The 16,776-nt window shown below is 42.1% G+C and overlaps 1 protein-coding gene across 2 annotated transcripts in view; it reads left to right on the top strand.

Annotated features, from left to right (window-relative positions):
* Positions 1-3,121: 3,121 nt before the first annotated feature.
* LOC140199337 (protein FAM117B-like) overlaps positions 3,122-16,776 on the top strand; it is a 226,413-nt gene continuing 212,758 nt past the window's right edge. Inside the window, exon 1 of one of the 2 annotated variants that reach the window (XM_072261202.1) lies at positions 3,122-3,750. In XM_072261202.1, the coding sequence (XP_072117303.1) occupies positions 3,303-3,750 (448 nt within the window). In that variant the 5' untranslated portion in view covers positions 3,122-3,302. The remainder of the gene's footprint in view (positions 3,751-16,776) is intronic. The other variant, XM_072261201.1, reaches the window with a different exon arrangement.

The following is a 16,776-nucleotide window of genomic DNA, read 5'->3' as shown; positions in this document are numbered from 1 at the left end:
TCGCCGCCCGGGCAGAAGATGGACACAATACGCATGCGCAGCGGTGAAACTACCCAAAAGGCAATTTTCACACGCGCGCCGGCCCGCGAGACCAACGCGCATGCGTAGCAGGGACGCGGCTGAAGGAAGAGGAGCAGCCCCCCCCATTCGCCAGGCGGGGGAAGTAGTTCGCACGTGTACCAATAGCGGCTCCGGCCCGCGCATGCGCACTCGTTGGCGGTGGGCAGCGGCCAAGCAGAAAACTACAAATCTCAAACAAAAATGGGAAACGGTGTAAATACTTAGCTGGTGATGCACAGGGGAAATCGCGTTCATATTTCAGTTTTATGATCTTTCATTACATTTGAAAAATGAATTAGAAATCCAGCATTTCAATTGGAGAGAACAAAGGAAGTGTGGGAGGGTAGGGTACAAATGAAAGGGTGGTGGTGCCACAAGGGCCGGGAATCCTGGCTTATGAAGGGAGTGAAAGCTTTTTAATGATAACTGATCTGCCTAGTGGAGACACAAATAGACTAACAAGAACCGAGGACAATAATCGCTCCTGGAACTGAGAAGCATAGTATATCTAATAATGTTAATCTGTGACGTGGTTCTTGTGTCAATCAACATCAAGAAAATATGCAGATGCTGAAAATCCAAGCAACAAACAAACAAAATACCAGAGGAACTCAGTAGGCCAGGCAGCATCTATGGAAAAGAGTAAACAGTCAATGTTTCAGGCCAAGACCCTTTATCTCCCTGATGAAGGGCCTCGGCCCAAAATGTCAACTGTTTTCTCTTTTCCATAGATGCTGCCAGGGCTGCTAAGTTCCTCTAGTATTCTGTGTGTGTGTGTTGCTAACATTACAAGTTTAACAGTTTTCTATCTGAAATGGCTATACTGATAATCTGAAAACATTGAATTCAATGTTGTTGTGGCACTTAATGGCTGAACGTGTTCCTGCCTTCTTGCATTTTACATGCAAAACATATAGAAAATGGATTCTAAGGAGCAGCTTGAAGACAGCTATAGTCATTGGTCAAATACATTATTGTATGTTTAAATACACAACTTGTAGAGATAAAGGAAATGAAATATATGCAAGGACATTATATGAAGGCAAAGAAAGGAAATCTGTGGAGGCAGTGGGCATGACTGAAATACTGAATTAGTATCTTAACATAAATTAATTGAGGAAGCAGATACACATGCTATTCGACAGCTTGCTTGGACGCAACATCCATAGTTGACCCTGACCTACAGAGGCCTACTGATGGTATTACAATAAAAATGTTTTTTTAAATTAATGGATAGAAATTAGTACTGAAAGAGATTTTTCTGGGTAAAATTTTTCACTTAGATAACAGTAAGTGAATTCAGGTGGAAGATGTACAGTTTTGGATAATGGGTGCAGGATGATTGGCTTTCTAATTGCATGTTGCTAATACATTGGAAAAGTAATGTCAACTTTTAAGGAAGTTGCAAAGTGCATTTACTGTTATAATACTAGGGATGCAGAACTTTAGTGATGTGAAGTTGGAAAAAATTTCAATGTTATCAAAAAAGGACAGTTGATATGTTAATCCCGTAATTTAACATATTGGCTGTCTGTCTGCCTCCATAGATGCTGCCTGACACACTCAGTTCCTCCAATGCTTTGTGTGTTGTATAATCAGTTTAAGTCCTGCTTGTAGAAATTCGATAACATAAACTGAAATTGGCTTGTGGAGCAGTGGTGGTCAAATGCCAAGAGGTGAATTTACAGTGAAATCCTAGCCTCGCCAATAGTAACAGCAATTCTTCAGTCTTGGAAATATTTATAATTTCCCTTGCACCATCTTGAGCATTATTTCATTGTTCTTATACTAAAGAAAAATATATAAACCAGCGATTCAGGAACAGTTTCTTCCCCTCTGCCATCAGATTCCTTAAAGGACATTGAACCCATGAACACTACCTCACTTCTATCATTTCAGTTTTTGCACTATGTTTAATTTAACTATGTAATATATATTGTAAGTGATTTACTTATTCTGTCTATATCATCTTTTGCACTGTACTGCTGCTAAGTTAACAAATTTCATAACATATGCCAGACAACCTGATTCTGATACGTGTTACTTCTTCTACGTACATAAAAACAGTGTAATGTGTGAATACGGTGAAAAACGGACTAATAATGCAGTAATATCAATAATGTAGTAACCAGATGCAATATTCTAGCCATACTAACACAGTTCAACCAAGTGTCTTTGATTCTGTCATACACTTCAATATGGCACTATTGTTATTTTCAGAGATTCATGGCTATATAACCCAAGATCCTTGACAATTCTGGATTGTTGTGTTACTTAATGTGCAGTCCCATTCCTTAATTTCCTTCCACAGGTATGTAACTAAGTCTTTCTCAACTGCTTGTGGAAACTTTGTATGTACAAATTATGCTTCATACAGTAATCGAATGAAACATACTTCAAGCATACCTTAGAAATCTGAACTTTAAAACCAAAAGCGAAGTAATGCCAAATGCTATTTTTTTCTTCCTTCGCAGACATTACTACATTTTATTTCATTGTCTATTTATGTCACTTGGGCTGCATTTAAAATTTTTAACTTAATGATGGAACATCGACTGTGGAACACCCTGAGATTTTGAAGAACACTTTCAAATGTAAATAATTTCTACTATAAAACGGTAAAACGTCATTTATGAATGTATCCCAAACTCGGGTTGCTTCCGCTCTCTTCCCTTGAGCTGGTCCTGCCTCGGCATGTACAAAGTTCGAGGTGTAGCACTTCTCCCTATTTACATTGTAATCCCCATAAGCATGTTTGCTTCTCTTCGTGGCCACTAGAGAGCGCCATTCACCTCCGGAACGGCCGGGTTTTGTTTACCTCCCGATCGACAGGCCACCCCCAGGCAACAAGCTGCTGAGGCTTTGAATGGAAGGCGGTGGCGGTCTCCTGGGGCGACGGAGTAGGCGTGGAACACACGCGCTGCGACGTAGAGTAAGAGGGCGGGGATAGGACGAGGGGGGGTGGGGTGCTGCAGCTCCGTCCAATCGGCGTCGTTGCAGTCACAGCCGGGGCTCGCTGCCTCTGCCAATGCGCCGTCTCAGGAGGCGGGGGGAGCGCGGGAGGCGGCGCCTGCGCCGCTCGGGGGAGTTGAGAGAGCGCGAGCGGCGGACGGTTCTTGTCTGAGAGAGGAGTGCGGGAGGTGGGAGCGACACGGCACGGCACGGCAGCGGACGGGCAGGGAGCAGTCACCCGATCGGCCGCACGGGACTCTGTGTGTGTGTTTACTCCCGGCCCCTGCAGGATGTCTCAGCGTGTACGCCGGAACGGGTCACCGACGAGCGGGGGTAGTACCGGCAGCTGTGCTGGTGGTAGTAATAACAGTGGCGGTGTCGGCCGACCGCAGCCCATGAGGGCGACCGTGCCGTTCCAGCTGAAGCAGGGCAGCCCAACGAGGTGTGTTGGCGGAGGGGGGCGGCAGCAGCAGCAGCAGACGGCCTCCTCCCGGAGCAGCCCCACCAGGACTCAGCAACAACAGACGAGCGCGGCCTCTTCGCGGGGTAGCCCCACCAGGGCACAGCCGCAGCAACAGCTGCACCAGGCGGCCACCATTACTGCCACCACCTCTCCTTGCTCGTCGCCCACTTCTTTGTGGGCCCCAGGAGCAGATTCCTCACGAGTCCGGCGCAGGAAATCTCCAGAACACCGGGGTTCTCCGGAAAGGAAGAGCCCGAACTCTCCCATCTGCAAAGGTATGGTCAAGGGCTTCTCCACCTGCCAACGCAATAAACATCCGGAGAGGGGTTGGGAGGTTGCTGTATCAACAAGTTCATTATGCTTCGTTTTAGTTTCTAGTTTCAAGTCCAAGTATAGAGTTCATTCTGGCCGATTGATGTAGACGTACTCATTATAAAGTATTAAAATTTCCAATTCACTATCCCTTGCCTTGCATGGGTATGCTTGCATAGGCCATTGTTCACGTGAGCTGGGCGAGAGCGTCAGTAGGCCATGTCTGAAGAAAGTACCACGACCAAACGTGGCCCTTTTCTGCTTTCTGACCCAACAGGAGTCCTGGATGTAATGAAAAGTAGATTTAATCCAGCCTGTCATTCTCTCCTCTCATTAGCCTTGTTGAGTCTAATTGTGCAACTGCTGCCTTGAGTTAGTTCAGCTAATAAGGCAATTGCAGTTCATTGTTTTGTGCATTTTTCCAGGTACAATCCCTGTTGGGGGATGGGATGAACCAACATAACTCGAAGAATTAGGTACCATGATTTGGCTGCCAAATACATAGTAACTGGAAGTATGTGTATAATTTTCAGCGTTTTTGTGCATTTTTAATTGGAAGGAAATATAACTGACAATGAACAATTTCTTGTACAATTTCAAGGTATCTCTTGAAAGAATGTACTTTCTAAACTTAATTTTATTGAGAAAACTGAATAAAACAAACATTGTAAACAGCTTTTCAAAGGAATTTCAAATTCACAGGATATTGTTTTTCATGAAGTCCAATCAGAATGTCATGGGCTTGTCCTTTGCATTATCAGTTAATCTGTTGGTATAAAGGTACTTGATGAAATGCCTAGCGCTCTCTACTCTGCTACTGAATTTTAGCTTCCTAAGTGATTCTGTCACTTTACATTTCTTTAGAATGATTTGAGCTTTGTCTATATCTAATATATTGAATTAAACTGGAATGTGACAAGTACAGTAAACACTACAACAATACGTTTGTAATTTATAACTGCCTCATTGGAGCAGTGATTACTGGGTTTAATGTACTTCATGATACTTGGAAAAAGAACTCTATTAATGCATCCAAAGCACAAGAAAAATCTCACACTGATACTGTATCCAATTGAAGCACTTTATACTAAACTAGGTACTTCCTGAACTCTAGTAACTGGCATTTATGACTTCTCAACCTAAAGTGCTTATTAACTCAATGTGCAGTTTAGCTAGTCGATTGGAAAACTTGAATTATACTTTCTCAAAAAACAGTCATTATAATGGAAGTAGAAAATTGTTTGCATACAGTAGCTGAGACTTGCTGCTCAAGACTATTAAATATACAGAACTATTATACAATCTGTAGCTTTATTTTTGTCTTGATTCTAAAATATTTTAATGTGTGATTCATTTGGTTCACTGAGCAAAGTTCATCTGGTTTTGTAAATGCATTTTATTTTATGTGAGTAATGTAAGTTAGGGTCAATTCAGCAAAGATCTGAGGGCACTTATCATAGATTACATGACTGGATAAGTGTTGATAGTTTAATGTATTTTTAAAATGTGGAGGCCCAGCATTTAAAAGAAATCCACAAGAAACTTTGCAGCTGTTTTTTTTTCACCTCGGTCTGGAACATGCTAGTTATTGGATTAATCTTGTACTTGGCTTTTCGAATGCATTACTTGGTACACATAAGTGAGAGCAGATTAAAGTGACGAGGCTTCCTAACTACTATGTTATTACCCAGCTCAAATCTTGTAAGTAATGTGTAGTCTAGAACACTGTTCATCCTTGTGCTCACAGAAACGGCTTGATTTTTTTCCCCAGTGACCCTCCTATTACTGGGGGAGGAGTTACAGAAATGTTGTAGTGATCCCAAAAACTCCTTGTTTTTTTTTCCATTACATTTGTGCAAACATTGATTGAAAATTTGCTGTCACATAAATTCAGTAACTCAAATTTTTGGCTCTTGATTTGGGAACTAGATGCAAATTGCTGTAACGGAAATAGCCATAACATGGGTGTAGCTTGTAATAGTTACAAAGTTGCATAATCGATTTGAAAAACTAATTTTCTTCAAAATAAATGCATATGAGCCGAAAATTCAACAAATTAAACGTGGGCATGAAAAATACCTGCTCGATGCACAATAAGATGGTGTATTCATATCAATGAGAGTGCTGTTCTAACCAAATAGAATGAAAATATCCATTACAATTCAGGTGCAGGGCAAACTGAGAATTGGAAACATTTGGAGGCAGGTAACAATAATTTGCAATGTAGGAAAATGATTGCCAAAGACATTGAAGTGAGTGGTAAACAGGAAAGTAGCTAGGTGAAGAAACTCTGCAGCACGTTCTGCACAAGTGACATAGAAAAGTTTTTAATTTAGAATACAGAACCTATTTGGAGGTTAGAATTGGATAAACACAACCAATGTGGTCTCCATGTTTCATTTTCCTAAACAGAGCTTCCTATTAAAATTTATTAAGTTCCTCAACTGCACTGAAATGACCATGATCTAAATTTTAAAACGGGGTTGGTAATACATTGAGCTACATTTTTAATCACGTTATCCCTTTGACCGGGTTCATCCTTCTCTAATGCCTCTGAATTAGTGTTTGGCTGGATGGGATAGCCATTGATTTTTGCTTTAATTTGTCCAGACATTTTACTTGTGGATTTTCATACTGGATGAATCTGTTATTCACTTCTCTCTTATTTGCTGTCCCTTGAAGTGATGTTGTTAAAAATTGCTATCAGATTCCCAGTATGCATCTAGATCCAGGTGTCCAATTTCCTTAGTTTTTTATTTATTGCAATCTTGCATCTAGTGTTGAATGAGCATAATTACCATGGTGTGTCTTCCATTAAAGTTTGGAAACACAGAGCTGTTTCCACAAATTCTGTACTTCAGCTCATCTCCTGAACAAGCAAGTTCCAACTGTAGAAACAAGTAGTACTGAGTAGGCCGGGCAGTGCCTATGGGAAGAGAAATGGCTAAACTTTAAAATCTGAGACCCTTTATCTTTAATTCCCCCCTCCCCACCATCCCAGCACGTGATGCAGACCTGTACTTTGGGGGGTGGGGTGGTCTGTATCCCCTCTGCAACTTTTGATATTGTCTGGCATAGTCTGCTACCTGTTGATATCTTTACCTATTTCAGATGTGATTTCTAGTGTGGTCAGCTTCAAGTCTCAGTACTCAAACTCTACTGAAATTCCAAACAATATTATCCTATATATGCCTTAAGTGTCATCATGCATGGCTCATTTTGAATTTAAAAATTCTTGTCTTTGTCTACGTCTACATCATCCATTTGCATTAGACTACTTATTTTTATTACCCTCTATTTCTGCATTCTTTCTACTCTGGCCTTGTCCATATCCCTGATTATGTTTTCTTGGTATATTAGATGTGTGGCTTCAGTGTTGAGGCCTGGGAGTTTAAATTTGTTTTGGAGATTCCTTTGCACCAATTTCTCACGCGCCTTCTATGGTTCATTGACAAATCTTTCTGGATACTGCTTCTGTCATGTGTTTTAAAACTTTGTTAAATAAATGCAACTTTTTATGATATGGCTAAACAATCATTTTGTGTTTGTATAAAAGGGCATACAAGCCTGGACATGTTTTGGGAATGTGGTTGGGTGTATTAGGTTGCCCCTTTATTAAGCAAACATAGTTGAGGGTGCAGCGTGAATATAGTATCTATATTCATTGTGCACAGAATGTTTCAAGATACTAAAATCCAACTCTATGGCTTCTAGCAATGTTATTTCTTTTACCATTATCCTCATTTGTTGACTAAACAGAACCTTGAAGTCAGGCATTTGTTTTGCATGTAACCTGGAGCAGCTAGATTCTCGAGTGCTTTAGTGATATCGCTCACAAAACATCAATTGGATAGATGTGTGCTGTTGTGCAGAATTAAACTAAGTAGACTTTTGAAATGGAAGCAATATTTCCGTTGCTTGAAGTTGCATCTCAGTTTAACTGAAATCTTGCATTGGCATTCTACTTTAATAACACGTGGAGAAAGTATATAAAAGTACCTAGAAGTGTAGCTGGACTTTTCCTTTGTGTTGATGCATGATTTGTGGACTTGTGTAATTAGTTTATTGTCAAAGTATATGTATGTCACCACATACTACCCTGAGGTTCATTTCCTTGTGGGCAATCACAGTAAATTAATTAAAGACCACACTCAACAGGACAGACAAACAACCATTCTGCAAAAAAAAATGCTGTGTAATTACTACAAGAAAGAGGAGAGTAATAATAAATATGAGAAGAAGAGTCCTTGAAAGTGAGTCTCGGTATGGGAATGGTTCAGTGATGGGGCGAGTGAAGTTATTCCCACTGGTTCAAGAGCCTTATGGTTTAAGGAGTAATAACTGTTACTGAACCTGGTGGTGTGAGCCCTGAGGCTCCTATTCCACCTTCCTGATGTTAACTGCGAGAAGAGGGCATTGCCTGTATGGTGGGGAGGACAAACTTTTTCCCTATAGGGTTAGAGATGTCGATGATTTTGTTCCTTGATGTTCATTTTTATCTGACAGAATTCCACTGTTTCTGTACCTGCAAAAAATGTATTCTTCTTGTTTTTGCTGCCTAAATAGACATTTTTCAAACCCCCCCCCCCCCCCACATGAGCTCTGACCAGTGATCAATCTGGACATCAGAAATTTGAGAGGAGGAGATTTCACTCAGGTCCACTGACCGAGCAGAAAAAGGCAGCAGCAGATCGCAGCAGCATAATTGAGCTCTGACCAGTGATCAATTGGTGTATGCGATTGAATAGCAAGAGCAAATTAAAGGAAGGCAGGGGCAAGCACCGCACCATCACTGGAGTGGCGATCTTTAGGCTTTAGCTCTTTGAGGCTTCAGTCAGAGAAAGAAAAAAAACTCAAGGTGAAGTGTTTTTTTTCCTCCTTTTAACACAGCAGAGATGCCAGGTGGGTTAGTGGAATGTTCCTCTTGCGGGATATGGGAAGGCAGGGAGATCTCCAATGTTCCTGAAGACTACATTTGGAACTTGATGAACTGGATCATTTTGGAGGCAGAAGGGGTGATGGGACATAGAGAGGTAGTTACACTGAAGATGCAGACACAGGAAACTGGGTGAGAGTCAGGAAGAGAAAAGGGGTTAAACAGCCAATGCAGAGTACCTTTGTGGCCATCCCTCTACAACAACAGGTACATCATTTTGGATACTGTTGCAGGGGGGGTGTGGGGTGATGACTTAACAGAGGAAAGTTGCTGAGTCTGTGATTCAGAAGAGAAGGGTTAAGAAAAGGCATGCTGTGGAGATAGGAGATTGGTTAGGGGAATGGACATGTTGGTAAATTGCCTCCTGGGTCCAGGGTCCAGAACATCTTGGATAAGTCCTCAGAATTCTTTAGTGGGAAGATGAACAGTCAGAGGTTGTGGTCCATGTAGGTATGAATGACATGGGTAGGACAAGCGACAAGGTTCCGTGTAGGGAGGTAGGTGCTAAGTTAAAGGGCAGGGCCTCCAGGGCTGTGATCTCAGGGTTGCTACCTGTGCCACGTGCTAATGAGGCTGGAAGTAGGAAGTTTATACAATTTAACACATGGCTAAGGAGTTGGTGTAGGAAGTAGAGCGTAAGATTTTTGGATTATTGAGCTCTTCCTGGGAAGGTGAGACCTGTACAGAAGGGGCGGTTGCACCTGAACTGGAAGGGGACTGATATCTTAGCGGGAAGGTTTGTTAATGCTGCATGATGGGGTTTATACTAGAGTTGTAGGGGGAGTAGAAACCAGAGTGCCAGAACATAGTGGAGAGTTTGTGGAGGCAGATGTCGGTAAAACCTCAGACAAAGCCAGGAATAAAAAGGTGGAGCATGGTGCGACTAGTGTCCTGAGCTATGTATATTTCAGTGCAAGAATTATCAAAGAAACGGCAGGAGAGCTTAGGGCGTGGATCAACATCTGGAATTATGACATTATAGCCATTAGTGAGACTTCAGTATATAGAAGTCCCAATGAGGGAGCATGCATTACTGAGTCTTCTATTAAGGAATGAGACACAGCAGGTGACAGAAGTTTGTTGAGGGGAACATTTTGTGTCCAAGACCACAATGCCATTGTTTCAAAGTAAATATGCAAAAAGATAGGCCAATCCGTGGGTTGAGATTCTAAATTGGAGAAAAGCCAATTTTGATGGTATCAGAAATGATCTGGCGAGTGAGAATACAAAGCTTGTATGTCCCTGTCAGAATAGAAGGTAAAGATTAAAAGAGTAGAGAACCTTGGTTTTCAAAAGAGATTGAGGCTTTGGTTAAGAAAAAAGAGGTGCATAGCAGGTGTAGACAAGTAGGAACAATTGAAAGAGGCTTATGGAGTGTAAGAAATGCAAGCAAACACTTAAGGAAGAAATCAGGAAGGCTTAAAGAAGGCATGAGGTTGCTTTAGCAGACAAGGTGAAGGAGAATCCTAAGGGATTCTACAGATGTATTAAGAGCAAAAAGATAGCAAGGGACAAAAATTGGTCCTCTGTAAGACCAGAATGGTAATCCATGTTGGAGCCAAAACATATGGGGGAGATCTTAAATGCATTCTTTGCATCTGTATTTACTTGGGAGATGAATACAGAGTCGATAGAAGTGAGGCAAAGTGGCAGCAACTTCGTGGACCCTGTACAGATTGCAGAGGAGGAGTTGTTTGCTACCCGGAGGCAAATAAGGGTGGATAAGTCCCCGGGAGTTGACAAGGTGTTTCCTTGGACTCTACAGGAGGCAAGTGCAGAAACTCACACATCCTTAGCTGAGATATTTAAAACATTCTTGGTCACAAGAGAGGATTGGAGGATAGCCAATGTTGTTCCACTGCTTAAGAGCACTAAGGATAAGCCAGGAAATTATAGGCCAATGAGTCTGACATCAGTTGTGGGAAAGTTATTGGAAGGTATTCTAAGGGACTGGATATATACATATTTGGACAGATACGGACTGATTAAGGATAGTCAGCGTGGCTTCGTGTGTGTGGTAGGTCATGTCTAACCAATCTTAGTTTTTCAATGAAATTACTGGGAAAGTGGATGAAGGCAAGGCAGCGGATGTTGTGTACATGGACTTTAGTAAGGCATTTGACAAGGTCCCGCATGGGAAGCTTGTCACTTGGCATTCAGGACAAGTTAGAAAATTGGGAAAAGACAGAGAGTGGTGAGGAGGATTGCGACTCTGGCTGGAGTCTTGTGATAGTGGTGTGCTGCATGAATTGGTGCTGGATCCTTTTTATTTGTTTGTTAGTTGTATCAATGATCTGGATGATATTGTAGTTAACTAGATCCGCAAATTTGCAGATGACTCCAAGACTGGGGGTATAGTGGTCACTAAGGAAGGCTATCATGACTTGCAGAGGGAGTTGCATTAGCTGGAAAAATGGGCTGAAAATGGCAGATGGAATTTAATAGACAACTGCAAGGTTTTGCACTTTGGTAGGATCATCCAGGGTAGATCTTGCACAGTGACCAGTAGGGCACTGAGTGGTGCAGTGGAACAAAGGGATTTAGGAATACAGGTCCGTAATTTGTTGAAAGTGACGTCACAGGTAGATCAGGTCGTAAAGAAAACTTTTGGCACATTGGCCTTCATAAATCAATGTATTGAGTACAGAGATCCGAAGTTGAGATGAAGTTGTAAAAGACGCTGGTGAGGCCTAACTTGGGGTATCGTGTACAGTTTTGGTCACCTATCCACAGGAAAGATGAAAACAAGGTTGAAAGTGTGCAGAGAAAATTTACAAGGATGCTGCTGGGAATGCAGGACCTGAGTTATAAGGAAAGATTGAATAGATTAGGACTACATTCATAGAAACATAGAAAATAGGTGCAGGAGTAGGCCATTCGGCCCTTTGAGCCTGCACCGCCATTTATTATGATCATGGCTGATCATCCAACTCAGAACCCCGCCCCAGCCTTCCCTCCATACCCCCTGATCCCTGTAGCCACAAGGGCCATATCTAACTCCCTCTTAAATATAGCCAATGTACTGGCCTCAACTGCTTCCTGTGGCAGAGAATTCCACAGATTCACCACTCTCTGAGTGAAGAAGTTTTTCCTAATCTCGGTCCTAAAAGGCTTCCCCTTTATCCTCAAACTGTGACCCCTTGTTCTGGACTTCCCCAACATCGGGAACAATCTTCCTGCATCTAGCCTGTCCAATCCCTTTAGGATTTTATACATTTCAATCAGATTCCCCCCTCAATCTTCTAAATTCCAACGAGTACAAGCCCAGTTCATCCAGTCTTTCTTCATATGAAAGTCCTGCCATCCCAGGGATCAATCTGGTGAACCTTCTTTGTACTCCCTCTATGGCAAGGATGTCCTTCCTCAGATTAGGGGACCAAAACTGCACACAATACTCCAGGTGTGGTCTCACCAAGGCCTTGTACAACTGCAGTAGTACCTCCCTGTTCCTGTACTCGAATCCTCTTGCTATAAATGCCAGCATACCATTCGCCTTTTTCACCGCCTGCTGTACCTGCATGCCCACTTTCAATGACTGGTGTATAATGACACCCAGGTCTCGTTGCACCTCCCCTTTTCCTAATCGGCCACCATTCAGATAATAATCGGTTTTCCTATTTTTGCTACCAAAGTGGATAACTTCACAGTTATCCACATTAAATTGCATCTGCCATGAATTTGCCCACTCACCCAACCTATCCAAGTCACTCTGCATCCTCTTAGCATCCTCCTCACAGCTAACACTGCCACCCAGCTTCGTGTCATCCGCAAACTTGGAGATGCTGCATTTAATTCCCTCATCCAAGTCATTAATATATATTGTAAACAACTGGGGTCCCAGCACTGAGCCTTGCGGTACCCCACTAGTCACCGCCTGCCATTCTGAAAAGGTCCCATTTATTCCCACTCTTTGCTTCCTGTCTGCTAACCAATTCTCCATCCACATCAATACCTTACCCCCAATACCATGTGCTTTAAGTTTGCACACTAATCTCCTGTGTGGGACCTTGTCAAAACCCTTTTGAAAATCCAAATATACCACATCCACTGGTTCTTCCCTATCCACTCTACTAGTTAAAATTCAATGAGACTCAAAAAATTCAATGAGATTCGTCAGACATGATTTTCCCTTCACAAATCCATGTTGACTTTGTCCGATGATTTCACCACTTTCCAAATGTGCTGTTATCACATCTTTGATAACTGACTCCAGCAGTTTCCCCACCACCGACAATAGGCTAACCGGTCTATAATTCCCCGGTTTCTCTCTCCCTCCTTTTTTAAAAAGTGGGGTTACATTAGCCACCCTCCAATCCTCAGGAACTAGTCCAGGATCTAACGAGTTTTGAAAAATTATCACTAATGCATCCACTATTTCTTGGGCTACTTCCTTAAGCACTCTAGGATGCAGACCATCTGGCCCTGGGGATTTATCTGCCTTCAATCCCTTCAATTTACGTAACACCACTTCCCTACTAACTAGTATTTCGCTCAGTCCCTCCATCTCACTGGACCCTCTGTCCCCTACTATTTCTGGAAGATTATTTATGTCTTCCTTAGTGAAGACAGAACCAAAGTAATTATTCAATTGGTCTGCCATGTCCTTGCTCCCCATAATCAATTCATCTGTTTCTGTCTGTAGGGGACCTACATTTGTCTTTACCAGTCTTTTCCTTTTTACGTACCTATAAAAGCTTTTACAGTCCGTTTTTATGTTCCCTGCCAGTTTTCTCTCATAATTTTTTTTCCCCTTCCTAACTAAGCCCTTTGTCCTCCTCTGCTGAACTCTGAATTTCTCCCAGTCCTCAGGTGAGCCACTTTCTCTGGCTAATTTGTATGCTGCTTCTTTGGAATTGATACTATCCCTAATTTCTCTTGTCAGCCACGGGTGCACTACCTTCCTTGATTTATTCTTTTGCCAAACTGGGATGAACAATTGTTGTAGTTCATCCATGTAACCTTTAAATGCTTGCCATTGCATATCCACCGTCAATCCTTTAAGTGTCATTTGCCAGTCTATCTTAGCTAATTCACGTCTCATACCTTCAAAGTTACCCCTCTTTAAGTTCAGAACCTTTGTTTCTGAATTAACTATGTCACTCTCCATCTTAATGAAGAATTCCACCATATTATGGTCACTCTTACCCAAAGGGCCTCTCACGACAAGATTGCTAATTAACCCTTCCTCATTGCTCAAAACCCAGTCCAGAATAGCCTGCTCTCTAGTTGGTTCCTCGACATGTTGGTTCAAAAAACCATCCCGCATACATTCCAAGAAATCCTCTTCCTCAGCGCCTTTACCAATTTGGTTCACCCAATCTACATGTAGATTGAAGTCACCCATTATAACTGCTGTTCATTTATTGCACACATTTCTAATTTCCTGTTTAATACCATCTCCAACCTCACTACTACTGTTAGGTGGCCTGTACACAACTCTCACCAGCGTCTTCTGCCCCTTAGTGTTACGCAGCTCTACCCATATTGATTCCACATCTTCCCGGCTTATGTCCTTCCTTTCTATTGCGTTAGTCTCTTCTTTAACCAGCAACGCCACCCCACCTCCCCTCCCTTCATGTCTATCCCTCTTGAATATTGAATATCCCTGAACGTTGAGCTCCCATCCTTGGTCACCCTGGAGCCATGTCTCTGTGATCCCAACTATATCATAATCATTAATAACAATCTGCACTTTCAATTCATCCACCTTATTACGAATGCTCCTTGCATTGACACACAAAGCCTTCAGGCGCTCTTTTACAACTCTCTTAGCCCTTATACAATTATGTTGAAAAGTGGCCCTTTTTAATGCTTGCCCTGGATTTGTCGGCCTGCCACTTATACTCTTCTCCTTAGTACTTTTTGCTTCTACCCTCACTTTACACCCCCCTGTCTCTCTGCACTGGTTCCCATCCCCCTGTTGTGAACTAACCTCCTCACGCCTAGCCTCTTTAATTTGATTACCACCCCCCAACCATTCTAGTTTAAAGTCACCTCAGTAGCCCTCACTAATCTCCCTGCCAGGATATTGGTCCCCCTAGGATTCAAGTGTAACCCGTCCTTTTTGTACAGGTCACGCCTGCGCCAAAAGAGGTCCCAATGATCCAAAAGCTTGAATCCCTGCCCCCTGCTCCAATCCCTCAGCCACGCATTTATCCTCCACCTCATCGCATTCCTACTGTCACTGTTGCGTGGCACAGGCAGTAATCCCGAGATTACTACCTTTGCGGTCCTTTTTCTCAACTCCCTTCCTAGCTCCCTATATTCTCCTTTCAGGACCTCATCCCTTTTCCTACCTATGTCATTGGTACCTATGTGTACCATGACCTCTGGCTCCTCACCCTCCCACTTCAGGATATCTTGGACACGATCAAAAACATCCCGGACCCTGGCACCAGGGAGGCAGACTACCATCCGGGTCTCTGGACTGTGTCCACAGAATCGCCTATCTGACCCCCTTACTATCGAGTCCCCTATCACAACTGCCCTCCTCTTCCTTGCCCTACCCTTCTGAGCTACAGGGCCAGACTCTGTGCCAGAGGCACGGCCACTGTTTCTTCCCCCGGGTAAGCTGTTCTCCCCCCCCCCCCCCCCCAACAGTACTCAAACAGGAGTACTTGGAACATAGAAGATTTTGTAGAGATACACAAAATTATGAGGGGTGTCTATAGCAAACAGGCTTTTCCCACTGAGGTTGGGTGGGACTACAATCAGAGGTAGTGGGTCAAGGGTGAATGGTGAAAAGTTTTAAGGGGAACATGTGTGGGGCGGGGAACCTCTTCACTCATTGGGTTGTGAGAGTATGAATGAGCTACCAATGCAAGTGGTGCATGCGAGCTCAATTTTAATGTTTGAGACATTTGGATAAAAATGCATTGTAAGGGTATGGTTGGCTATAATCCCAGTGCAGATCAATGGGAGTAGGTAGTTTAAATGCTTTTGGCATTGAGTAGATGGGCTGAAGGGTCTGTTTCTGTGCTGTACTTATCTGACTTGGCAAATTTTTATCTACTTAATTTACTGTGTATGTTGTTGTAGTCTTGTATCCTCTTCAGAAGTTTGACTTCCTTGGTTGTTCAATTATGCTGATGACACCGGATGATAATGCCCTTCGCACCCTGTGTAAATTATTGGGAGCGGTCCCTGCACTGATACCATTGAAGTACTTGTTAAGTAGCTAAATAACCATTCATGCCTTCTGTTATTCTGCCAATTTGTTACCTCCTATTAAGCCATGAGCTTGTATTTCCTCAACCTTTGTAGTATCTTTTCAAATGTCTTCAAGAAATCAAAGCTTATCACCTGGACTGATTTCCCCTACATTCACAACACATTTTACTATTTCAAAGAACTGCATCTTTGAAGACTTTCTAATTTCAAGAATCTTTGGACCTTCCTTTTGATCTTTGTTCATAGCTAGTTGGTTGTTTCCATTAGCAGTTGCCTGAAGATACAAGAATTGAGATGATGCAAACATTTCTTGTTTTAAGAAGTATTTCATTTGAGAAAGATAAGCAACTTTATTACTTAAGATTGATGTTTCATTTTTGGTAGAAGTTAATTTATTATACACCCTTAAGACTATGAGTGTAATATTTACCGTAATTGTAAACTGGTCAAAGCAACTATCTGGCCTGGGATAGCCTATTTATTGCAGAAATTGAAATAGTTGAATGCATAGTTTTGGAATGAAATCAGCATAGATATCCCACTTTTGTTTTTTCAAAGAGATATTACATCAAATGTGCTATGTAATTAAAAAATCTGGCAGAATGGCCTAAAGAGTAAATTCCATTTTATGGAAACAATGAGTTTAATTTAATTGTTAATCAATCCAGGAAGTCTAAAGAGCAATGGCAAGTTGTATGTCAGTGAATGAAACAGACATTAATTGACCATGTTTAAAAAATGGGATAATTTCAATAAGGGCAATCTTTTGTCAATGGTATTACGGAGTAGGCTGTGAAGCATAGTGCATATTTTTATAATTTTTAGTTTGAGAGCAAAATTTAAAATTCCATATTACAGTCATGCTTAAGTGTAAAATAAATGC

This window comes from Mobula birostris, chromosome 6 (genome assembly GCF_030028105.1).
Source record: "Mobula birostris isolate sMobBir1 chromosome 6, sMobBir1.hap1, whole genome shotgun sequence".
Classification (NCBI taxonomy): Eukaryota; Metazoa; Chordata; class Chondrichthyes; order Myliobatiformes; family Myliobatidae; genus Mobula; species Mobula birostris.
This window is presented reverse-complemented; position numbering and strand designations above follow the sequence as displayed.